Raw genomic sequence first — 26837 nt, forward strand, 5'->3', positions numbered from 1 at the left:
TCCAATAATTACGAGTATCGAAAAAATATTCTTTCGGATGATTTTGTAAAAATGACAATACGCTAACAAAAACCGATAAAAGATCAACTAATACCAATTTATTCCTATCTATGGCAGTCCTCAGCCTCTTGGAAGAGCCACAGGCGCGTCCAATTTTCTATACGGTCTCCTTCGAAATCCTAACAACGAAGTAAAGAGGTGGCCTCGAGGAAGCGATCAACTACTCGCTTCGCTCCAATACCCTTTGGTTTTACGTTTCCCTTGACGTACAGACGCGATCACAGTTCTTGCATTCTCCTCGCCGTGCCTGACTTCAAAAACCGAGCACAGAATTTCTTCACGTTGACAACGAAAGTTGTAACGATCTCTTGATCGCGGGTGGCCACTCGATTTCGTTGGGTCATAGGACTCGATTATCGTCCATGAGAGGATCGGTAGGAGGCGGTGTTCTTTTCATTAACGAGACGCGTATCCTGGGTGGACCTCGGTTGACTGTTGCTGGCCAAAGGTAGGCGCTCAACAGACGTCGTATTTCATAGAAGCCCGGTTGTATTTTCGCGCGTATGACTTTAACTGTCGATGCGGACTTCGCTTGTATTTCTTCTTAAGTTTTACTGACGTTAGGTCGACCGCTCCGGGCCGTAAACGTCAGTCCCCGCTAAACCCCGCACGGCTGCTTGTCAGGTTCCTTCTTTAACCTTCTTCTTCGCCTTTTTACACGTCCCCTGCCCGCCCACCGCCAGCTCCCACGTCGAGCCACTGCGTGCACGCTGTCTGCTTCAAGATCCCGAGAAATTGGCCGGTTTCGAAGTTCTCCACAGCCGGCTTAGCCATAGTCTTAAAGAACAGCCCCTCTTCTCTTCTACTTTGCGTCCTCTCTTGCGAGGGCTAATTTCGTGGCGAGCGTCTCGTGGCTCTACATCCCGCGATTCCTCTCTTATCTACGTTCATTTAAGCGTGCAATGTGTCGACGAATCACGTGGCGATCGAACGATTCCCGCTGCAAATGACCGCATGATGAAAATCGTACGAAGCGATCGAACGTTTAGCACCAGGCTTCTAACCGCGGACGAAAAGACAGGTTTTGTTTCGAAAAAAATATGCTTTACGGAATGTTTTGTTGCGTTTCCTACTGTGAATATATCCTGGAATAGCCGAACCTCGATAACTCGAATCTCGAGAGAAGAAGTAAAATGTTCGAGTTATGGAAATTTTGTCAAATAAAGGATTTGACGAACGTGAACGATTTAAGGTGGCTTTGTACAAAGATCAATACTTTACGCATTGTTCAAACTTAAAGGAAGGCATATGCGATAATTACAGGTGAATTATTTATTTTCTAAGGATACTAAGGATGCTGATGCGAGGACCAGGAATATGGTTGATTCCGATTTTTCGTTATAAGGTGTATATCTGCATATATGTATACGTATTACATATTTCGAATTGTAGAAGCAGCACTGACTTTGGACTCGCAACGATCGAACTTCTTCTAATTCGATTTATGAAGGTAAAGTAACAATAACCTAAATTCGTGGAAAATAATTCGAGATAGAGTGAGCTTATATTACCTGTAAAAGTTTTCAGAGCGGAGCGAGACGAAATGAATAAAATTGTAGCCTTTTAAAGGTTTATGGCGTGATAAAAGTTCGATTATCGACATTCGATTCTATTTAGCAGAATCGCAAGGGGGTTATTTATCAAGAATTTCTGTCAAATATCTCTTCAAAAGGGAAGGTTTAAGCCAACGCGACATTAGACAACAGCCGGAATGTTCAATCCTCCGCTCATTGAATCTAGCACAGTAGCGCAATCTTATATTCCTGTTTTGGACTCGCTATAAAGTCCAAGCTCCTGAAATTTAAGGTTTTCGTAAAATTCGGACTTTACCGGGGGAGGAAAGGCCGAGACAAAGCAACGCAACGCTGCAACATGGCGGTTTTGGGTTGACCGGAAGACGTCGATACCCATAACGTCTCGAGGCTTCATTAAGGATGCAATATAGCGTGGTTTTTGCCCAGCAAACGAAGGGAGCTTGGATACGCGCGAGAGAATGGTCGGTCGCTTTTAAAAAAGTTACGACGAGGTTTTATGGGGGTTTAATTGTAGCCCGCGACTGTGGTTAGAAAGTAGTAAAACTCCTTTTGCCAGCAGAGTCAGGCCTGTTACATTGCTTAACGCTCCCTGATTCTTGGCGCATGTACGTGGAAGACACGACGATGATGAGGATGAAGAAGAGCCGGCGTCGGCTCACGCACTTAGCTGCTGTTAATTATTGCTTTGTCTTGGGAATTGCGCCTCCATTCGTAGAGAATAGGGCCGACGATCGCCGTCAAGGTCTCACAACGTTTATCTCCGTTCTTCTTTCTTTCTTTCTTTCCCTTTCTCTCACGACCCTCACATTAATTACTTTGTACGAGTTGAATTCAATTTTCAGATTTGCTTTTTATTATATACCCGTCCCAATCTTTCTCTTAATTTGTTGCAGAATTTAAATAATCTATTTTTAGTTCGACCAGGGTTCCCTTGAGTTGATGAAGGAGCTAACTCTTTCAGATACGACGACCAAGAAATGGTTCATTGTCTTTTGACGGTATAATAAGATGACGAGAAGTTTAGAATCGACAATTTAGAAAATATAATAACATATAATAATTAATTACAGGTGATTTACAATATCAATCTTTTATCGCTACCAACTATTTAGCGCAGAACAACTGGCTCGATCATTTCCATTTCTTCTTAGGAATATAGGTAATTCAACACGCGTAATTTGAAACTAATTTTTATTGCACCTATAAATTATATTTCAATAATCCACGGCAAGGAACGCAATCAGGATTTTTGTTTTTCTTACAAGTTGTACAATCAAGTAGTTTCCCCTTTCATAGCTCGTTAAAGTGTTGAAATATTTCGAAAGTTTAATATTTTTAGCCGAAGAAATATTATGGAACATAATTTCAGCAATAAATTTTCGTGAAAAAAAGCTATATTTCATAAACGTGCGACGTCTGGCATTAATCGCTCTTTGTGCTTTTCAGGAAGAAAAATGTTACAGGAAGATCATTCCTATATCCTATGTTTATTTAACTTAATATTTTTATAAATGTAATGAAATACAGCTTTAATAGGGATTTGCTTCATCCATTAATATTAAATGTTATAGAGCATATTTTACTTCGAATACGTAATATATTTTTATATGCCATGTACGTGTATTCCGCATATCCCAGCATCTTAAAATTTTTTATAACCGTGGAAGCATTTACAAGCCTGTCGTTGACAAACATGAAAAATGTTAACTGTTCAAGTCCAAATTATTTTTACATCTTCAAAAAGTCATATTTTTCTTATCAGCTATCAGTCCTTATTCGTTAGTTATCAGATCTTTACCGAACATTCGCAGCATGATATTTAATGCTTTTGCAATTCTTTGATTCAAAGATTTTCACTTCTGACGGCGATTCAACCCAACAAAAGACAAAAAGATTTAACGCACAATCGTATATCAAATTAAAAAGCGATCCCAAGGCATTCAACGATCGTAATGAATATTTTGTAACATCGAAGGTATTCGTCAATGAACGGGGCATAAATCTGTGCGTTTTTACTACCCGTGTACGAAAAAGATATGCGCTCATAGTCAGCGGTTTTGTCTTGTAATGCGCACACAAAGATTAGATCTTTATTGTCGCACACTTATATCAGATAAAATATATAAGCCGTTTCGTCGGCTATAGCGCCGCGCGTCGATAACCCTTTAACGCGTTTACAGGATATTTTCTACACGTCCAGTTGTAAATCTTGAGCACGCTTATTTAAATTATAAGAGAGAATTTATGCGAGCAATAAAGTTTTCCCTCGCCGAGATCCATGTTATCGTACAGTTTTCAGATACCGTATACTAGTTTTCATTCTTATCGAAAATTTATCGAATTTGTTGGTTTTGAAACAATTTTCAGCGTCATGAAATTACTAACTGATCGAGTTTAGAAATGTAAGAAGCATTCGATATCTGTTAGATCTAAGGGAAGATTCAAATATTCATTTCACGAGAGAAAGAGAATTTTAATAAATAAACAGCTAATTTAAACGTTACATCACAATTAATGATTAAACATATCAATTGTAACCTTCAGTTATTAATTGATTAACTATTGTACATTATCTATAATCACCTATTACTGAAATTGATGTAAAAGTATAGCTTTCATCTGTTTTTAATTCTTAAAAAAATTCAGATATCGTAACGATTACTTCGAACTAGATATTGACAATATAACGATAACGACTAATTTTCATTTCACATTCGTTTAAATATTTATAAAATTTGCATAGCATCGACGTTATATCACGCTAAAACGTAACATTAAAATATCCAATTCATAAGACGTGTATATTTTAATATACGTATGAAGAAATATAAAAGTCTTAAAAAAAAAGGCAGTAAAAGCTCATCGATCATGGTACTCGATCAGAATTTCAAGCATATCGCGGCAGAGAGGGTTACTTCTGTTTTCTGCAGCTGGCAGCGTCAATGTTATCGGACAGGTCTCTCAGAACGAATTTAACGACGGTCGTAAACGCGGTTTGCTTTACAACTCGCGGTATTTTTTCCTCTCCTTTTCCCCTTGCTTCGCTTCCTCTGTCTGTCCTCCCGTTCTTTCCTCTCTATCCGTCACCGCGAAGTCGTAAGCGAGGCGCACCCCTGACTCCAACTTATTTTACTTCGGCTGCAGTAAACTAGCAGAGTTTATGTGACAGACACTAGCAAAGTCGAAATCGTCTCGCGAATCACGAAACAAACACGATCCTCGCGAGGATACGCCAGGGTTCGCGGTCCCCGTGTCTTTGGCCCGCTCGTAAACGCCTCGGACGATTCGAATCAGCAATGGAAAGAATTGTCCCTGTGGACATATGTTACGAACATATTGTTCATTGATCTGTTCTGCGTGCAAAAGGTACAATGGTGATTCAACCCTGTCGTAGAATTCTTCCTTTTTTCAAATATTTTTTGATAATAATAAAAGAGTACGTTCTCCTAGCCAGGAGATTTGTTTCATCTACCAAAGTATCGTATCGATACTTTGCTCTAAGTATTTTTACGTATCGTCTACATGCACTGTATGCATTTTTGCATCTTCAAATTCCCCATAAATGCAGTCTATACGTATGCACATACATGTATCCATAACTGCAGTAATGATTTCATAACGACAGCACGATCATAAACATAAAATGGATTTTGCAGAAGTGAATTTTTGGATAATCTTCTTTCTGGTCCTTTATGGTTCATGGTTGTTTGTAGTTGTATTTGCTTTTGATTAGACGAGAAGAAAAGGGAACGTAAATATATTTTTTGAAATACCAAAGAAGGAATACGTCAGACGGTAGCAGATGAAAATATTGAAAAATTGTTTGACAAGATTTCCCGAAAAAACTCTTGTTGCCAAGGAAATTAAAATAATATCGAGTGTCTTTATCTTTCTTTATAAAGGTCTGACATATCGGCACAGTACCGTAGGTACATACATTTACAACACAAAACATTCGTTCGGTAGAAGTTCTGCATCCTATGACATTTACATACAACTTATTCTTGCATTCGCAAAATGTTAATAAGTCCAAACAAACTGCTTCATAAATACAATTGCCATAGAAGAATAGATAAAAGCTTGCTCTGAATTCGGTATTATCAAGAGAAACGCGAAAAGAAATTTGCTTTCGTTTCTTAGTTACGATACCCAGATCGTCGCCTTTATATCATCCCTGGCGGTGAAAAATGCCAGTCCGGATATATCCTTTATAGTGCTGAATTTATTGACTCTGTTCCCTCTTTAAAACAAAGCATCAATGTCATGTATAAACGAGATAAGATTGACCTATCGTATCTGTTCGCGAAATCTTTCAGTGAAGTAGCTCTGTTAAAGATTTAAGCTTGGCCACCGTCCAACGGTACTCTCGTCTGACGCACATGATTCACCGTTCCTATGGCGGACGCAACATCACCCTGACCTCTCTTGTTAGGTTTCTTTTACCATCGTACGATCTAAATCACGGTAAATTATCGCAAGTATTAAAAATTTTGAAGCATTCTATAGATCGTATTTCTGTAATATAACAGATATATGTAATGATGTATCCACCTGTGTATATGAAACATGTTAGATTGCAGATTTAACTTGTTAGACTTTAGTGGTTTAGTAGTTTGTAATAAAACATCCATTGCTTGGACAAGTGCAGCGACTACAAGAAATATTTACGCATATTCTTATCTTCCAACGAAACCTTTTCATATCAGATTCTACGTTTCACTTGCATAGTATCAAATTTTTGTAGTCACGTTACTAAATGATATTCCAGATGTACGAATTGGAGTTACATAGGAAAAACTGGAAGAAATCACTAAACTGCATAATTACTTAAGTAGCATACATACATATAAGAACAATAACGTATATGAAAAATCATCAACAACTGACACGTTTTCACCTCATCGTGGAACACGAATATTCCTCCGGGATGCACTAAGACTAAGGAAATAGAAGGACTTAACTAAGAATCCCGGTAAAGTGGGGATGATCACCCAAAGAAGGGTAGTCAAGAGTACTCGTAAATTTGATTCTTTATGGTGTTGTCATCGTTAAAACTGAGTCCGCGCCTTTAAGTTGCCGCGTTAGCAGGTTCATTTGGAGCGGCCGCTTTGATGAAATTGGTCAGATGCATTCATCGTCCCGGTTCGAAAATTTCTCGCTATAAACGGTGCATATATGTATACATACACATTTCCTTGCAGTTTGGTCTCGTTTCGTTCCGCAGTAGAAACTTATCTTCACGATCGCTTCGCTGCTGGTCTCGATAAAATCCAATTACGAGACGCTATTTCATTGAGTTTAAACAAAAAATTGTATCGAAATATCCGCGAATATATGTATCATTGGTTTGGGAAAGGAGTTAAAAGACTACGATGTTAACGCGACTCTAAACCCTGCCATTAAAAAGAAATATTTTAATTTCAATAAATTTAACATTTCTTAAAATAATATAGTTTCCTTAACAAATTTTGAAGAAAAAAATACGTAATTCCGTTCTGAAGCGAATGACGTCGAGTGGTTTTCTCTCTTAAACTAGAGGGGCAAGATTTATTGCCTTATGGGAATATCTACCTAAAATTAAGATTGATGAATTTCTTTTATTTCTGTTATGAAGAAGTTCATGATTTTTGCCTGATACAAAGTCAGTCAAATATATTAAAGTAAATAAATTCGAAATACGAGTATATGCTCTGTACTCCTTGTCATTTCGAATTGTTCGAGCCAAAAGAAAATTTAACAGAAGAAACCAGAATATTACAAAACTTTTCAACTAATTCTACATCAGAAGCTTGATAGAAGACACGTTACGTTAGACACGCTACATCCGACAGAATTTGTCTAAATTCAGAAGGTGTAATAAAACAATGTTGAAGAAATACGCGAGTTTGAACGACGATGGTGGAAATTGTCAAGGAAATAAGCTCAATAGACAGTGAACGTAAAATGAAGAAGAAAGAGAAAGGAACGGAAGAAGAAAACATAAAGGAACCGAGAAATACTTCGCTGGTCTAAGCGATGCGGTCTGACTCGCTCTCGAATGAAAGGGCATTTTATAGGTTAGAATCAGTTTTATGTGTGCCGGATTTGCGATTACGACTTCGGCTTCGAACGATCTAGACGAAATAAGGGTGCGAGAGGAAAGCAGGGAATAGAGCATAGAAAACGTTTTATGTTCTAAAACGAAAACTTATCCCACTCCGAGTTTCCGCCGGAAATTCGTACTAGTTTCGTTCTTCACAATTTTGTCGCTCTTTGATAACTATTTTAATACTGATCTCATTTCTACAAGTACAACTGATTTTTTTTAGTAAGCAAATACCAAACGTACGTTCGAATTACGATCGTTTTCTACAAATAAACGAATTTTGCGAGATTAATCATATTTCTTTGCAATTAAAAAGATTTACTTTACATCCTTTTAGATTTCTGCATATTTGTTAAATATCTTTCTCTTGATCTAACAGATTACATTACATCATACTAATGCAGTACAATTCAACACAAATTAGAAACTCTTCAAATATATACTTATTGATATCAAGAACTGATAACGATGAACGCTAAAGGAGACTTACCGAGGCTACGTTGAATGTTCTGGAGGACCATCCGGGCTCGATGGTATTCTCGTGCCTGGTATATGAGCATTCTCAGGCCGCAAAAACGGTCTGTAGTGGACAGGATTCGGAGGTGGCACAACCCCAATGTAAGGCACGTGGCCCTCGTAAGTTGGCGGTCCTGTCGGAGGTGCCGTAGGCGCAGTGCATGCTGCGGTGCAACGGAACGATCGACTAGGCTGTGTCATCCTGACTGCTTTCCAGAAGTGCATATTTCGAATTTCGTTGCTGGCTATTAAAGAAAACAAACGAATTAAAAATTGGATACCCGCGGTACTCGTTACATAGAATCGTCTAATCCTGCTACTTCCTTCGGGTCATTATCCACGTAATCGTCATTTTCTAACGTACTTCGAAAAGATTGTTATTGATACTTGCGACTTTACGTTTCAATTTTATGGCAAAGATTTTGTTAAAATATTAAATGTTCTTTTATTTCTTGGAACGAGGATATCCAGGACGCAATGATTTTAAAACCGTAGCAGGATTAAAGCTAAGTGAAATTTATGAGATACCAAATTTTATTATATCGGACTTGATGTTTGCTTATTCGACGAGAATGATATTCGATCAGCGGTAAATAATCGTTGCAGACCGACCGTTGCTGATAGTTTCAAAAAGCTTTCATTGTTTTTAAAATAGTCAATAACTTTATTTTATTTTCGTGTAACTTTGTACTTAATTTTTTATTTTTTCTAATAAGTCAAATAAGTAATAAGCTAAATAAGCGTATCATTTCAGTTTGCTCGTAACTAGATCTCTTCCTCGTTCAGAATTCTATAAAAATTATTCGTATGTTTTTATGTCTTATATCTTTTCAAAGACGAGGTATAATTTTATAATCGAATCGTTACTTTATAATGCAGCCGTAAAATACTATCGAAATCGTTTAATAAAATTGTTCTTAACTACACCTTTCTCGTACCGAGAGTGTCGACGTTGACACCATGGACTGTTCCTCCACCGACTATCGAACAAACGCTACTATACGAAATAATCCGACACGTTTTTTTTCGTTTAACCTCGTCAGAGATGCACGCAACTTCTCTTCGCTTTACTTCGGATTACAATGTAAAGAAAAGTATTACGTTACACATTTCATAGTACTAGAGATTAAGGCCAAAAGAAAATTTGGTCCGGATAAGGAAAAGCTACTCTAAAGAAGAAATTAAGCTTCCCAATCATAGAGGGAAGCAGTAAAATTTGGAGAGGCACAAAATTATATAGAATGCGCTTTATATTACTTGTAACCAATAAATTCCGTATCTTTTATAATTAATTTGCACACGTACATGTATCATATCCGACGTATGTGTTGCATACGGACATAAATATTTAAAGATAATAAAATTGATATGTAAAGATATGAGAATCCATTTTAAAAATAAGCAATTATTCAGAGAAATACATGTAAATAAAAAAACTCCAATAGCATCGTCTTCCTTTCTTCGTGTCTGTCTTTCCTGAGCATCGCAGAAGACTTTAGTCGAGTAAGAACGATTGGACAATCTTATTCCGTGAAGATCTAATAGGCAAATAAAGCAACGCCACGTCTCTTACACGTCTGCCGACAAAATGGATCGGAGCGAGACACCAGTGTGAAATAGGCGGGAACCGCTTTCACCATCCAAGCTGTTCTCGGCACAATAGAACTTAGGCAAAGAGAGATCATCCCTAAAGGGTCTAAAGGGGATTCTAAAAACTGTGAACCCTGAATTCCAGCGGGTTATAACCAATAAGAATCCACCCATTCATGCATCAAAATGGCCGATATTCGAGGCGTGGTTTTCTCAACAGCCTACATACTCAGAGGAACTGCGGAAGGACCTATTACCCCATGGCACAAACATGACGACGACCACAATGCTACTTGCTGGATTTCGTGCTATCGTTCCATCGCTTAATTACTGCTATTTCTGTTTCATTATTGCCAACTTTCGCGTTAGCTGACTTAATCAACAACGTTCTGATATTTCTACCGAATTTTGTGACTCGTTCCAGAGTAAGAAACGATAACAGAAGGTAAACGCGTCTACGTAATATCCGCCAGCAGATGAATTTTTGTTGATTTTCTCATTTCAAGTCGTTAAGGACCAACACCGCGCTTATAATTTCTATTAGATCAATTCATATCGTCCATTGAATTCTCATTGTGTTTATGAAAAGAAATTCCAAGGGTTTGGTTAATTTTTTATTTTTATTTGACATATCCATGTGGCCAGAATTTTTCTTCCGATTTTACGCGATTATCATTAACCAAGAATACATTGTAATTCTAACCTACTCTTGCAATGTGTACAAACGCGATATTAAAATAATTTAGTTTTAATTTAATTGGTAATTATTATTTCGAAAAAGGCGTAGTTTCGATGACTGGCCAACTAGTATAGGCCAAAATAGTAACGCGTGCAGCAACGCAATTATAATTGAAAATTATCTGCAAGTTATTATTTTGATTATTAATTTAATAGACTTTAACCTCCATTTTTATAAATCATTTCAACTAGACGTAGAATTAACGATACGAAGTAATAATATATTCGCTTTATCGGTCGTATTTTAGATAATTGACAGGGTCAAGAAAAAAAGAGACGAGTAAGGACCTCTTATTTGGAAGAACTGGAAACCATTAAAAAAAAGATCAACTCACCCTTCAAAGAAAGAAAGAGGATTGCATTTGGGAGAAAGAATTGATTGGAACCACGTAACCGAAAAGTTGAAAGCTGAGCTGCAGATTGCGTGCACCGAGACGAAAAAGACCTTGAATCGCATCATACATCTCATTCGCGTGATGTTAACCTTAATTTGGAATAAATACGCGCGCACGTACACATTCTCGTCAAGGTGTAAACGTAGTCTGCATCGTTTTACATAAGTAGAATATCTTAAGCTTATGAAGATTAAACATTAATCCCTGTATTTAAACATACAGATAAAAAAAAGAGTTCAGAACTATAAGAGGACATAGGTATGTATCATACACTAAATAGCGATAAAGATTCATGTTTTTAAAACTGTAAACCATGAACATTAACACAATTTTTCGTCTGTCTTTTATAATTACAGAGGATTTCTGTAAAATAAACAATAACCATTTCATACGCGTTCATCCCCAATTTTCGTCCGATCGAACGAAATTGTTGAGCAATTATTTCAATAATACAAATAATTTTCATCGACTTTATTAACGCTTCCATAAACATTGACGCGGAACCGCGAATCGAACCAGCATCGGTAGATATCGTAACTATATAAAATATGTGCTATCTCTGGCCATAATAATTTTTGCCATTACATTAAATAATGTAATGCTATTAGCATCGATAACTTGAGAGAAAATTGCATTTCGTCGAAGAGGAGCGTTCAAGACGAAGGTTCGCCTTTCCTTACTCTTCTTCTCTTTTCCAGGCATCGGTGCTTCGTTCAATATCGAATGATTTATTTCGAGGCTCCAGTCGGCCAGATGAATCTGACGTGTTCGAAAGCCGTACATAAAAACGCTGCTCCATTCGTAAATTATATTTAATAGCGTGGCTTCGCATGCACAGTCGCTGGTTAATTCCGTTCTGGCGTCGCGACTGTCGCCCTCTTATCGTTCGTCATTTGATTCGATACGTGCTCGAGCCACGATAATTCATAATTTAGTCCTCGATGAAAAATTATCGGTCGGCTGTCCGAGGATGGTGATTTAATGTCACCAGAAGGAATTGTAATTCTAGCATGCGCTCTCTAATTACGTGTCAGACATACACTATTAATACTTATCAACCTCCCGCCTCTTCTGATACTTGCTTCCAGACATTGTTCAATAACGAGCAACGTATACAATGTATAGGAAGATTCTCTCGCTGGAGACCACGAAAAAAGCAGCTGATCGAACGTTGCAACGTCACAAGTGACAGCCTGTCATTCTCAGTTTTCGCATATTTATACGTACAGTGAAGCATAATTAGGTGGATAGCGGTTACACCGCCTTTTAAGGGAAGACTTTAGTAAGAGAATCATCCTGTGTTCCGTTTTACGTGTTCTTTCGTTAAAAATTTGTTAAGCAAACCAATCTTTCCCAAAACATATAAAAGGTCAACTTATAATTTCGATCGAGTCGCTGTTATAATGTTTGTCTTTTGAAACGATCGTAACAGAAGATCTGAAAAAAGAAGGAGCTTCTGTTGAATAAACCAAATCGAGAAAAACCTGTTACAGAAGTATAGAATTTATAATAGTCTTAAAAAAATATAGATTCGAATAGTAGCAAATGCGAAATGTTATCAAATCTGTTCTTTTACGTTCAGTTCTAATGTTACAAAAATTGCAAAAATTCGGGACTAAGCACTGACCTTGTAACGGATATCCGTTGTCACGTTCTACGCGAAACATACTGTTTCACGGCTGAAAAAGAGAGTAGAAATATCGCTGAGCGCTTTCGAAAATAGGATTCGCAGCTGCACCCGCGTTTGCAACGGCTTGCAGTAATTGCCATAACTTCCGGTAATACTAACAATCGTGTGGCGTTACTAAAGTGCGATTCGTCGTGAACAGTAGCACCACTCTAAATATAATGTATCGATAAACGATGGGTTTTCTTTTCTTTCCCTTCGCCCACGGTTGTGTTATTGTTTATAAGTAGCTATACTAGTTATCGTCACGTGGCCCAGTGCGTCACATTGACAAGTTCCAAGAATAACACGCTGTTTATTCCATATAACATTGATTTCTATATTTTTGTTTCTAATTTTTTTACTGGAAGATATAGTATACAACTCCGGTTCATAAGTACGAGGATATATACAGACGAATAAGCTTCACTTGAAAAATTATCAATTAATCGTTAAAACATTGTACTGTAATAAATCATTAATTAATTAAACGATAAATATCTTTCTCGGAGGCTAGAAAGAAATCGAGCATGACCAGGTTAAAACTTGCCGTAAGAAATTTCTGCCTGGATTTAATTACATTTTTAATTACATTTCTGAAAATATAAATTTCCATAAATATCCACAGTTTATTTATTACAGTGTATATAACCACGTTACTGTTCTATAAGCAACTATAGTATTATTCATAATTTGTGATTCATGAATTGTATAATTTTGCAAATAATATTATTTTAACTTTGCAAAAGGATCCTGATAATGTTACTGCTAATGTTATTCGAAGCATCTGCTGGATACGGAGTGTAGAAAGAAATTCAACTGCGTCTAGAGAGAGTGTTACTATATGTAATCGTATAGCCGCGAAACGTCTCAAAGCTCTGAATTAACTACCGGTCATTGGCGTCGTCGAACATTTACGATTCAATGGTTAATTAGTTGTTCCGCGCACAGTGTATCCAACCGTGTAGATGTTTTACACGCGACTATTGAACCATTTGTATAAATAGCCGAGTTGAGCGATTTATCGCAATGCAGGAGAAAATTACGCGCTTTTTTGTCCTGCCTCTTAACTCATATTCAATTTATGAAATGAGATCGAATATTTCGAAGAAATAAATTTTCCAATCTTTCTAGGAGATTGCAGTTTGCCGTACACTTCCTTTTCAATTGCTCATCTTTGTAATCTGTTTTATATCGTAGTATAGTAGAGCCTTGATTATTTGAACTAATTAGTTACAGAAAAAACAGGATAATCGAAAATAACGATTGCAATTTTGATTGGGTTTCATTAAAAAGAAAAAAAAATTGAAAATTTATTGCATACTATTACATAGACATATATCTTCTTCTTAAAAATATTCTTAAGATCTATGGTACTAATTTCATTATGATAAATTATGCACCAATAGAAAACATTAAAACGATCAAATAAAATTGTAAGTAGAGGTAGCAGTGACCGGTTGCATCACACGAAACTATCCTTTCAGCTTGTTCATCGAAGTTGCAATAGCCGAAGTCGACACGAAATGGCTGAAAACTTGTCATATTATTCGAAAGTCTTTCAAAGTTGAGGCGGTTCAAACGGCCACTTTACGACAGGGTACCGACGCCGCACAATACCGGCCCTCTTAGTTTTACATATCGTAAAGTGCGTGCACGAGCTAAAGAATGCATATAAATCGGCTCGCCTGCTGTTATGTCTCCGGCGTGCAAAGGCCCGTTTACCATTTTATGCCTTTGGGTCATTTAAACTTCCTCTCTCCTTCGTTTCGTCACTACCCCTCTTTTGCTTCTCTCCTTTTCTATCGTGAAGTCTCCTTGAAATTAAGAGAAAAAGAAAACCCCAAAACTTATCATCTTTGACGAGGAAAAATGAAGAACTCGACAAAGTGACTCAAGAAGCGAATATGTTGTTCGAAAAACATAAATTCTATATTTGTAATAATTCGTTCGCAAAATTCCAGTGTTATGTTTTGTCCGAATATACGATATCGTTTTTTGGAGTAGATATTTTATGCAAATAAACGTTGTACCTATCTTTGAAATGGTTAAAAGGCGTATGCCTCGATTACGTCTCAGAAATACTGACACTTTGTATACTTAAGAAAGTAAGTAACAAGAAACTGATTTTTTAAAAAGTAGCAAAGGCTTCGGCAAAGTTATCAAGGAATCTCTTCAACCTAACTGTAATCTTCAGAATTATGCGATTTAATTACCTCTGCTTTTCTGCCAAAAATAAATTATTTACTTCTATAAGTTTATTTATCTCGGAGCGGTAACACAAGTAACAGGAGATTCGAAAGTAAATTTTAAAAAGTGATGCTTGTAACGTTACTCTTCTCTATGTATTTTCCAATTTTCAAGTTGATCATTGTGATTTTTGAATCGATTATACTTATGTGCGAATTTCCAATTTTATGAATAACATTTAACATAAGGTTTTTCCTTTGTTCTTACAACTTACTTTTTTATCTTGTTGCTCTTACATTCACTTCCTTATTTTCTTTTCACAATTTACGCTATTGCCATGCTACAAGTTGTTACGACTAAAGTTAATTAAAGAGTCTAAGGAGGAAAGGAGCGTTGAACGATATGGCAACATTCACCTTTCCGACCTAAGCTCTTGCCTTCAACAGTTTTAATTTCGGGGAAGATGGTTTTATATTTTATTTCAATTCTTTTTTCTTTCCTCGAAGACTGATTTTACGATAGCGCGCATACCTTATTTTTTCCGCAATTTACGGAACAAGAATTCTCAACCACTCGAGCTCGTATCTTTTATGAAGAAAAGCAAAAGAGAACCAAACTGTATTACTGTACGAAGAAATTTCGATGGTAACGATGACCATTCTCCAACCACAGCGAACGCTCAACGACGTATAAACATAGTCATCTTTCGTATAAAACGATTATTCGATGATGCTTAACTACAGTCACTCTTAATAACATAAGGGCTAATGGTGGTCACGTGAAATTCACTGGAAAGTATCAAAGATCGTATCGTTCTATAGAGGAGTGTAAAAATTTCTGACCGCATAGAGATTCAACAATTTATATTCCAAAAGCGACATTAGTTTTATTAAATTAAATAGAATAAAAATTAAAAATTTAATGACGAAAAAATATATAGAATGAGCAAGATACGTACAAAATATAAAATATCGAAAGTATAACACTCTTTGCAATATTCAGTAGGTCAAACAATTTTCTACCAAAGTCCCATTGTTTTGGATATATTTATAAAAATATGAATTCGCGTAAATATCCGTAGTGCAAATATCGCTAATGTCATTTAAAAGTCAGAATAAAGCATAATACGCCATTGCCTCTTTTATAAGAAGCTTTCGATATGCCTTCCTCTCTACCATTTGAATGCAACGCTCGCAGGTGTAAATTATGAACAGACATTTCACATTGTTCGATATGCAAAACAGTTTTTTTACTAATTGTTATAACATCCCACTAGTTCCCCTAGTTACTTAATATTTTAACTTTATAATTTATGTTACCTTTAATTTATGAAACAATATATTCCACCGTATGTGTAATATAAATTAATGCTCTCGAACCTAAAGAGTTTGTCAAAACAATATATCACAGGATAACAAATTTTTAATGATTCTAGATAGTCTAATTTAAATCCTCGGCAGGATACACGTGCAAATAGTAAATATGAGTTATAGATAATAAATAATTGCTAAACCAATGATCCCAAGTTGAATTTCACGACTAGAAGGAATTAAAATTAAATAACTTAACTTGAATCTAATCCACACTCTTCTGGTCACCTGTAACCCAACTATAAATATAGCAATTGGTGACTAGTAACATACTAATTTAATTCTACGATCGTTTTATTTAAATTCATCATAGAAGGATAGTGATTATATCTACAGGATATATCGCAAGGAATACCATACACTTCAATTTCATTGTCTTTACCATTTTACGAATACTTATTATAAAAAAAGCTACCACCTAACGCTTATAAAAATGTTACTAACTCCGAAGGATCTTCAAACTTTAATTTGAACCTGTGCATATAAATTCGTAATGGGAGGCAGGGGAAAAAGGAACATTGGATATACATGAATCTTACTTAATCTTAATTAACATACGTTTCATTAAAAAAGAATAAAAACGATCGGAGATTGTAGCAGTTTAAGGCTACAGAAAAAATAATTTCGTCGGTGGGAGTCATTACAAGTATAAAAACTGTAGGCTTCCCCAATAGGTTGATCGGCTTATCCATTTCATTAATCATTCGTCGGTGGTAATTAAAATAAACTAATAATCGGCAAAGCAAATGTTCTTCATCTTTAATTGCAAGCAACACAGTGTACACATATAATACTTACACGTGGCACAATAGCCAAAATTAATTAGTATTCGGCGGACGCACAGATCATTATCAATAGGTATGTGCGTATCGGTAGCAGGAATCATTATCCCTCAACGCATCGTGTATATTGTTCCCGGCCGGAAGATGGATAAAACATGTATCGTTATGGCCTTCACGTACGTTGTACGCGGCCTAGAAAAGAAGATACACCGATGATCACCCTATATGAAACTACATATAAGGAAGCGTCAATATCGATTAATTAGTGCCGCTTGTTGAGAAATCGTCTAAAGATGCGTTTAAATCAAGCCAGCGAATGGTCGTCCTTTCCTTTCCTTAGAAAAATTCTGGTGTAAACGAGGAATCTTTTACCGTTCGACGATTGTTTGCCGAATTAGAAACCGAACAACCAAAAGAATGTTCTGAAAATGTTTGTTCGATAGTTTCAACCGCGGAATAAGCGAACGAATAGGTTTTTCATTGTTTCATGGAGCGTTAATAACAAATGTTTGTTTAAATATTGTTTAAATTTAAATGATTCGTTCGATGTGCATAGATATACAAGGACTAACCAGATTTTATGCCTCAGTGAATTCGTATTTTTTTTTCTTCTAATTCTTTTCTTATAATTAACACAGGAAATTTATAATAAGATAATTATGGTATAATTCTTTAATAAATCAAGCCTTTTCACCTACGTGCGAGAAACATGGTCTATTTGAAGAAGTCTCTACATATAGATAAAGACCTTTAATAAAGTAATTCTTGTATCATTTCTCGAGATAAACGCAATTAGAGCACAATTATGAATGCTAATTTTTATATTTCGTGCTACAACAAAATGTAACAATTCGATGTAATTTCCTAAACATATTGAATCGTTTGAAATTATTCTGCAAAATTCTATTTCTAACGATCGACTCAGAAAGGACGAAAGTTTTTCAAAGGAGGTGAAAATAATTGTGAAAATATTCAATAGATAGTTAAAAGTTACCGATAAGCACGATAAAAATATACGTTGTTTAATAAAATACCAATTTCATGAGAGATACATTGCTTGTAAGTTTTTTCCAAGCTTTGCTACGAACTTTTTTCAAACAACCGGTACTAGTATTATTTGGTTGGCGTCAGATTAAAAGTAGCACATACCTCGTAAACGGATATTTAATCATCGAGTTGAACGTTAAAACATAAATCTTGTGTATGATAAGCGACGTGTTAATCGTCAAATTTATTAAGCAGTCTCTGAATAACTTGTTCGATCGAATAAGAGAAATCGAACTGCTGTGAAATGGGTTACAGCTTGATTTACAATCTCATTTGATACGATTTCATTTCTCGATAGCTGGATACCGTACATTAAACTAAAAAACAACAAATGTAAGATTTCTCTTTGAAATGTTATTTCCATAACTACCTATGGTGTTTTTGGGGGAAATTTATTTTTCCATCAATTTTCAATATATTTTAGAAAACATAAACACATGTACATGTCAATAAAACCATTTCCCTTTTGTACAAAAAAGCATGTAAAAATTTGATAAACTCAACGATCTTTCTTCAAGATAATAAGGTCAACAATCGACAAGTGCGCGTAATTTTCCGTAGAATCTACAATTTCTTTTCCTAGTCAAACGATTCAAACGATTCGCTGTTTGTTACGATGTTTTTATTCTACGAATAATCGATATTGAAAAAGTTCACTAGTATTACAAATTGCTCGGAAAAGGAAAAAACGATAACAATGAATTGGTTATAAAACTCAACGGAACCACTGATAACACAGCGACTGATATATGCGGATACTGACTCGAGGCGTTCTATCTTCGCATAATCACAGCCTTATTACGCAAACTGCGCCGATGCACGCACAGTTATAGAGCACGAGATGGTGTGGGAATCACGCTACCACACGGCTGAGAAATAGATAGAGTTCTGCAAATGCAATGTGTAAATAATCACAATTGTAAAAATGTTAGCGTCATCCATGACTTGTATTATTATAATGAAATCGATTATGAGAATGTTTATGCACAATTCATATTTTTGAGAATGTCGCTGAGAAAATGAAGTCTAAATGGAAATTTGTTTTGATAGAAGTTCTCGAGTCTCTTTAAAATTGTGTAGAACGTACGAGATCACAGTGAAACGATAAAACGTGTTTTTAAAAAATCGTATAACTACAACGAAAACATGTTAAATAAATCGCGTAAAAGTTAATAACGTGTGTTGAAAAAAGCCGCGTAAAAAGAGTACCGTGTAAAAAGAGCCTCGAGTGTATGTAAAAAAATACAGCTGAAAGACACCACACACTTGTTGCAAATTTCATATTATACTAATATAGCAGTAAATATTATAAACCAGTTTTCGCATAATGTTACTAATTTATAATTATAAGGTATTTACATATTAACTAGTATAACCGGTTCAATTCGATTTGCATGTATGTGGTGATCAAGCAAGCAAAGATTTCAATATTTATAAAAGTTGTAATAGACAATTTTTCATTTCTTCGTAAATGTTTCTAGACCAAAAACAAAGAAAGTAATCGTTTAATAATTGTTTTCTCGAATAAAAATTCTAGCAATTAAAAAAATAAAATTCCAGTAATAGTTAGGTGAAACTGCACAAAAACAGCTGAATGATCGTGTTGTTCATTACGTAAACCCGATCAATTGCTTTGTGAAGGATGTACATAAGTCATAAGTGACATTGATAAAAATATCAGATAAAGCGCTCCAAATTGTGCTTGTGACAGAACAGTTGAATATTTCGCTTGATAAATATACGTACTATAGTTGGCCGCGAATGCATTTGCGATAAGCGACTGTAACGTACATTGTAGCGGCTAATGTCAAGGAAATCCAACTCTTCTATACATGTACTGTACGTTCTACACTCGCGTTTATGCGTGTACAAGAGAGTAAGAACACACAACCGGCTGCACACAGCAAAATATACACTTACAATTAGTAGATCACGAGACGCGATCGCCCCGAGGAAACCGTACGCTAGCGATGGGAACGATACGATATCGATCGGTGCGATCGAAATCAGAAATTTGCGTAGGCATTGATTAACTCTCGTATAGCTGAAACTCGATCATTATTGCATCGAATATTTTATTTTATAGCGATAACATTTTATCTTGTATAACCTTTTGCTCGTTCAGTGTATTCTGTTTATTCATATATCACATATGGATATATAATATCATCAATTGTAAATTAATGTGTTGGCAGTTAAAATAGTTGCGACGCAGAAACTGAAAGAAACTAAGATCACAATGAAAAATTAATTTTCTAAGCTGGAATTAAAAATTTTAGCACTTTGTCCAAACATTTTGCATATATAAAGGCTACTACTATTATGTGTGTATATATATATTTTAAAAAGAAAAAAGCACAAAAAGCAATGAAAAACAATCGTATTGTTAAGAATCATAAAAAGATGCAAATATCGCATTGAAACGCAAAACTGACATAAATGTGGGTACATAGGAGTGTGTCATTCGGCAATTAACGAAGCTACGTAGCTATAATATTGGCAAAACTATCGGGATATAATTCCTATTGGACAAGGCTTACATTCTCAGAAATCTCAAATTTTAACAACAATATAAACTCGACAAAATTTTACATCAACTTGCTTAGATTACCTGCTGCAAGTAACTATCGCTCGCGCGACTATAGTTCCATCGTTCGTAGCGTCAGTGCGCATGTCGCATAACATCTTTTTCTAACGCGATGCGGAACGTATCTCGCTTTATCACTCGTCTTGGTTTAATCTTAAGCTTTCAGTTACGCAAGGCTACCGTAAAAATTGCCAATTCTCAGACAGATTACGTCTAAACTGTTCGAAGATCGCCGTTACTATCACAGTTTTTGTTATTATATCGTTTTGCAGTTACTCTCTTTTCTAATCAATTGTTATCATTTATTAATAAAAATTCATCTTTCAAATCTTTGCTCACTCTGAGCTACATTTCTGCACGACTTCTTTCGATTTCTTTTCATTGCAAGACAGGGCGTTCTACTTCAACTTCTCGTAAGAGAAACATCATCGGATATAACGCACAAACCTTTATACTTTATAGACAGTATAATTGAGAACCATTTCATTTGTGTGAAATAATTCGCACGAATGCTGAACGTTTTAGAAAATACTTGAAATTATAACGATTGTATCTAATTACATTAAAATAAGAAAACATGAAAATCTTATCTATATGAAACATGAAATCTTCCTTTTTTCCCCTTTTTCTTTCTTTCCTCGAAGGAGGGGGATAATCCCTTGGTAATACTTTGTAACTTATCTGTAAATCGATTTTTAACGCATACGTTGTCAACTGATAGTAACGAGTGTTTTACACATGGCATTATTGTTTGATATAGAAAATCATTGCTCTTTAATACGATTTTTTCCTGATAACATTTATATTTTTCATATAAATGATTATATCTTCAAATAACTGTAATTTTCTTTATAATTTTAGATAGATTTAGATATATAAATTATCACCAATTTGAGGCGTGATTTAGAATTAATAATTGCAAATGATATTAATAATTTACAATGATAACAATTTTAATCAGTTATAATTATAAAAATATGCTTGTGAGATATACCCGACAACATTACTTCAAAGTTTCTCGAACTATAGTACATATCTAAAGGAAGATTTCCTCGTTTTAACTTTCAGAGGATCACTACACTGCAACTACTTGGATAGCATTGACTTGATACGAACGAATAACGTGTAACCAGTTTGTTTCCAACCTATTAACTCGCATAGACGAAACAATTTGTCATGTCGGTTATGAATATTTTTCAAATAATAATTTATTTTTTTAAGGATTATTTCTTTTTGAACGAGTCTACTTATGCGTATATTTTATATTTTTATTGAATGTATGTTACACCATTTCATGAAATCCCACTTATCCGATCTGGCTTTAATCGATCTTCGCTTAAACCGGCTACATTTTCTTTAGAATTCCAGGAATAAATAAGGAAACCCCATAAAGAAAACCTTAATCGGACGAGTGACTAGATACATTCTAAGAATTTAATTACGAAATGAAATAAAATAAACAAACTTGAAATCTAGCAAATTATAATGTAATTTAGTTTTTTAATACGAAAACATAGCTCAACAATTATTATACTTTTAAAATACGAATGAACATTTGTTGAATATTTATCGAAAAAATTCCTAATCGTCAGCGTAGTTTGCTACTATTTTTTAATATAGCAGCAATATTGTAGAATCAGTATTCGATGTATACATATTCCTAAATATATTATATGTGTATAAATAATTATAATTAAGATCGTATGGTGAAAACAGGGTGGGATTACACGTATAATCATAATTCGATCTCAATAAAAGTGAACATCATTTGTTGACATTAGATGTTTGCACACTTAAGGTGGAATATTTTAAATTCCTTTTTTATGATTCAAAGCATTCAAGAGTCAATCGACGAACATTATACACGAGTCTAATCTAATTGATCGAATTATATGATTGAATATTAAATTATTATAGCGCTCCCTGTCGTAATTCTATAATTTTTCCTTTTAAATTCCTTATACGGAGTAAAATGTAATTTGTATTATTACGAATAATAAACCTATACGTCTGAAATGACGATTTGTCGTCATTAATGTTTAATTCCGTAACTACACGAAGATCAAATTGTGAAACGATTCACCTTATCGGTTAATTCAAGAAAAAGAGAGAAAAACGCTACGAAGCAACTACCGCTGGTATATCCAACTACTGTAATATAATCATTTTTATAAAGATGGGACGAGTGTAATCGCGAGATCAAAGAAACGCCTTGAACGACGTCCACCCGATGTAAAATGAATACAACATTTTGGAATGATGGAAGCAAGGCGTGGCAGTGTCGCAAGAAAAACAAAATCACCTACCACTCACGGAGTACTTTATTTTTGCGCATTGTGCACAGTAAATTGATCCATGGCATAGTCGTTGTCCTCGACGCGAGAACGCTTCAAATTTGTAATAGTCATGGTAGTAATAAAACCTTATTTCATAGTCGACTTTATTCCCTGTGAGTTCGATAGAGACTGGACTGATGGAGAAGACTGTGGGGAGGAGTTTAAAAGCGATTAGTATCAGCGATAGGTAAAATCGAATAAATAAAACATGATACGTCGGTACTACGATGTTCTTTAACAAGCAAGATTTATTGCTTTTACCATATTTTAATCCCCTACGTTTAATCCTCGGAAAAAATATTAAAAATATCCGAGAAAGATATCTATTATATAAATAAAATATTTATCTTATCGGTAAGAAGAAAAAAATATCACCTTGAAATAGAGTATCGTAGAAAAGTTTACGTTTACGATTAAAGAAAGTTCTTCGGAAAAGCATGTTAATATGCTTGTTTTGAAAATAGTTTTGCAAGCAAAGGAAGAATCTATCCTTCTATCGTTACAGAAATAGTTGCACAATCTACAAAATACTTGGTAGTATTCAGCAACCAGAATAGCTTCAAAGAAAAGCTTCTTCAGCCATAGCCACAAGCGATTTGCCAATTGAACATAGTATATTATTCTAGCAAGTTAATTCCAGCTAGTTGAATCTCACACAATAGCAAACAATCGCTATACAATTTTCAGGAATGTTTGAATGTATCTCGATAATCGTTTAACACCTAATGCACATTTGTCTTTTTATGATTGGCATTTTATGTTGAAGTTACACATATTAGTAAAATTTATCGACTACCGTATTTATATTAAAGTACATGGTGCGACAAATTTAAGTATTTAAATACATATTCGTAAGACATACAAATATATTAATACTAAAATATATTAATAGTAAATGCTGGATTGAAAAAGCTCGAGTAAACTTATTACTCAATTCATCTCTACTATTTTATGGATATCTAACGACACGATATTTTTTATTCAAAGTCTACCACACGCGTCAAAGAGAACAGTGTGCTTATGGTAAAAACTATCATTTTCCTTTCGCGCGTCATACGAAAATTGATATTTGTATAAAACATACTTTGCACGGTGAATTGCAGCAAGAAAAGTAAGAAAAAGCATTAATGTATATCCCGAGGAACAGAAATAAACGCGAGCAAAACACACATAGAAGAGAAACGGAAGCAGGAATTACGAGGTAGCTATGAAACAACACACGAAATTCTAACAAGAACAAGAAAAGCATAATACCCGACGAATCGAAGTCGTTAATTCAGACGAGAAAAGTTGAAGCGTAATCGAGTGGCGGCATACAAATTGACCGCGTATTAATGGCTTTCGTCAGGGACTAATTCACCGCTAAAATGAACAAGAGCAAGCGAGTTTGCGAGTGAACCAGTTCCAGTTCTAATTCTGGTCCATGAACGCGGAATCATAGTGATTTGACATAGTGGTGTCGGTGTTTCCATCTTTCTCTTTTTCTCGTTCTATCTCTGGGAGCTCAGTACGCTCATTAAATTGCTTACGTGACCGTGAAAATAATCGTCTTCTAGACGCGCCGCGGTGTGTAACTATGTACTCAACTGAGAGCATACAACGTTTTGAAATAGAAACGACGTCTGGATGCACAGCTCGTCGATGGTTGTTGTCAGTGTATCAAAGTTCAGTATTCGTGTGCCGCGAGTCGCAAGTGACGTTGCATAAATGAAAATACGAGCTACTTCGACCACGCGTGTGTTACAGATAGCGACGGGATACTAAGTATACTATATTTCAAGTAGATTAAAAGTTAACTTTATAGTTTCGAACGGTTCCTCCTTTTTAACAACTGAATGCTTTCCGAAAGTAGGCCATATTCTACTGTTATTCTACTGTTGCTAGCATTTTTTAAGCAAAGTTATAAAAGAAGAAGGTTCCGTAAGAGATATTATGATTATCAAACTAAATGTATTAGCTAACATTAAAGGAATATATTTATAGACTTAACTTTCGACATAGTTTACTTATCGCCTCTTATCTATAGTAATCGAATATCATAAAATGGAATTTTCCTTTGAAAATTAATCGAGGAATTCTAAACGCTTATTGAACTTTATGCCGTCGCTATTTGCGATATAGCTGATACATACGCGAGCTAGTTACAAGGCGACAATGGTTAGATTTAGATGCGTTTGCTACCTTTACACGTAACTGAAACATCATTTCATATTGATTAAAAGTGTGTCACGCGTGCGACTGACCCATTGACACCGCGCCTCGATCGCATAAGAATTGCACAGGAATCTTTTACATACAAAATATAATTCCTCTTTTTCTTCTTTGTTAACACGTAGAATCTCACGAGTTGGCATTACGTCTTTAAATTCATTTTCATGAACTTTCATGAACTTTCATTTCACTTATAAAGATATAACGAAATTTTTATAACAATTTACATTAAAATTATGACAATTTGACTTACACCAGTATGAGTGTATTTCAGTTCAAAAAATGTATTGTATGTACGAATATGTGTGCTAATACTTATGAACAATAACAGTGTAGATATGTTCGGGGAAATCCGTGAAATTGCATAACGTTATCGCGTAAGAAAATACAGAAATTGTCCATTACTTTGTTGATAATTACACAATCGAATGTGAAACATGATGGCATAACTAATATGGTATTTATCTAGTGTGTTAGGAGAATTTACCAGTAAAAAGTTTTTCTTTTCCTATAAAACTCAAAACTCGGCTTCCATAAAAAGATAATCGAAATTTTAATAAAATATTATGACTATCAACACTTTTCAAACAAACCAATTTTTTCCAAAAATAATAATGTTCAACCTATGGACGACTATAAACAATCACTTTAAAGAAGTTCAAGATACATGGGGAAAATTTTTCCTTTAATATTTCAACTATTCCAGAAACTTTTATCAATTGATTTATGCAAAATGTTTTAGCAAATTACAAAGATATACATCATATCATAAAATAGCATAGGATATAGATAGATCAACCTAGAAGCGCTTATTTCCATAATTATTTTTCTACTATTTATGGCGATAATTTTCATGTCAGCGAGTTTCCTGGGAGGTGAAGCGTTGCTGTTTCGCGAATGAGCGCCTTATCTAACAAATACAACCGTGCAAGATGATTGTACTCCACCTATCTTTGTCTACGAGGTTAATTTTCCTCGTTCGTTCACGGTTTACACCATTTTCATTAGGGTATCACATGCAACATCATCTTACCGATCACCGTAGGCTCCTTCCGCGTTATCTACAGGAATCAAATCGCATCTCTTCGTTTATTCCGTGAGTATACCTAATAAATAGTAGAAAAAAGAACTCTTGATACATACGGTACGTGTTCCGGAACGTGACACGAAATTTGTAAATCTCAACAAGATGTATCGCTATACATATATCGATCAGCGTACACAATTTATTTTATAAGCCTTACAATTCGAGGAGTTTAATTCCATATGAAGAGAATAGAAGATTCTAGCACTTAAATAAGTTAAAAAATTAGAAAATTATGGCTTATGATATTATTTCTATGAAATCTATAATTGAAGCGGTCTCTGTCTTCCTTCGCGTAATTACAGAAATTTCACGAAACATTCTAAAGCTTCGATCCAGTCATTCTCCAGTTACACCGAAGAATTAAGAATTCACCGTGTCGTTTCCCGCACAATCGTCACAGTTGTCGGCTATGTTTCGCAGTTCTTGTCTAGCCAAGCGTCATTGACAAAATTAGAATTGACCGCGACTTTCTTGTCAGACTGCACCAACGAGTTCTCGTCCGTTCGGATTTTCTCTTTACTTTTCTGTTCCGTGCAGTAGCCAACGATGAGTAACTTTTGTAACTTTTGCACACTGTTGCAAAAGTGCACCACGTATCTGTGTACGCGCGCGTGCGTTAAAGGAGCGAAACGAATGGTTACG

At 35.2% G+C, this 26837-nt stretch overlaps 1 protein-coding gene across 8 annotated transcripts in view; it reads right to left on the minus strand.

Moving 5' to 3' along the window:
* LOC100645322 (doublesex- and mab-3-related transcription factor A2) overlaps positions 1 to 26837 on the minus strand; it is a 108144-nt gene that overhangs the window by 26979 nt on the left and 54328 nt on the right. For 4 of the 8 annotated variants that reach the window (XM_048406071.1, XM_048406069.1, XM_048406072.1 and 1 more), the window contains one exon: positions 8171 to 8441. In XM_048406071.1, coding sequence (XP_048262028.1) covers positions 8176 to 8441 — 266 coding nt within the window. In that variant the 3' untranslated portion in view covers positions 8171 to 8175. Of the gene's footprint in view, positions 1 to 8170; positions 8442 to 26837 lie in introns of those variants that run through there. The other 4 variants (XR_001098739.3, XR_007224158.1, XR_007224157.1 and 1 more) reach the window with 2 other exon arrangements.

The sequence above is a fragment of the Bombus terrestris genome, chromosome 5 (assembly GCF_910591885.1).
Source record: "Bombus terrestris chromosome 5, iyBomTerr1.2, whole genome shotgun sequence".
Classification (NCBI taxonomy): Eukaryota; Metazoa; Arthropoda; class Insecta; order Hymenoptera; family Apidae; genus Bombus; species Bombus terrestris.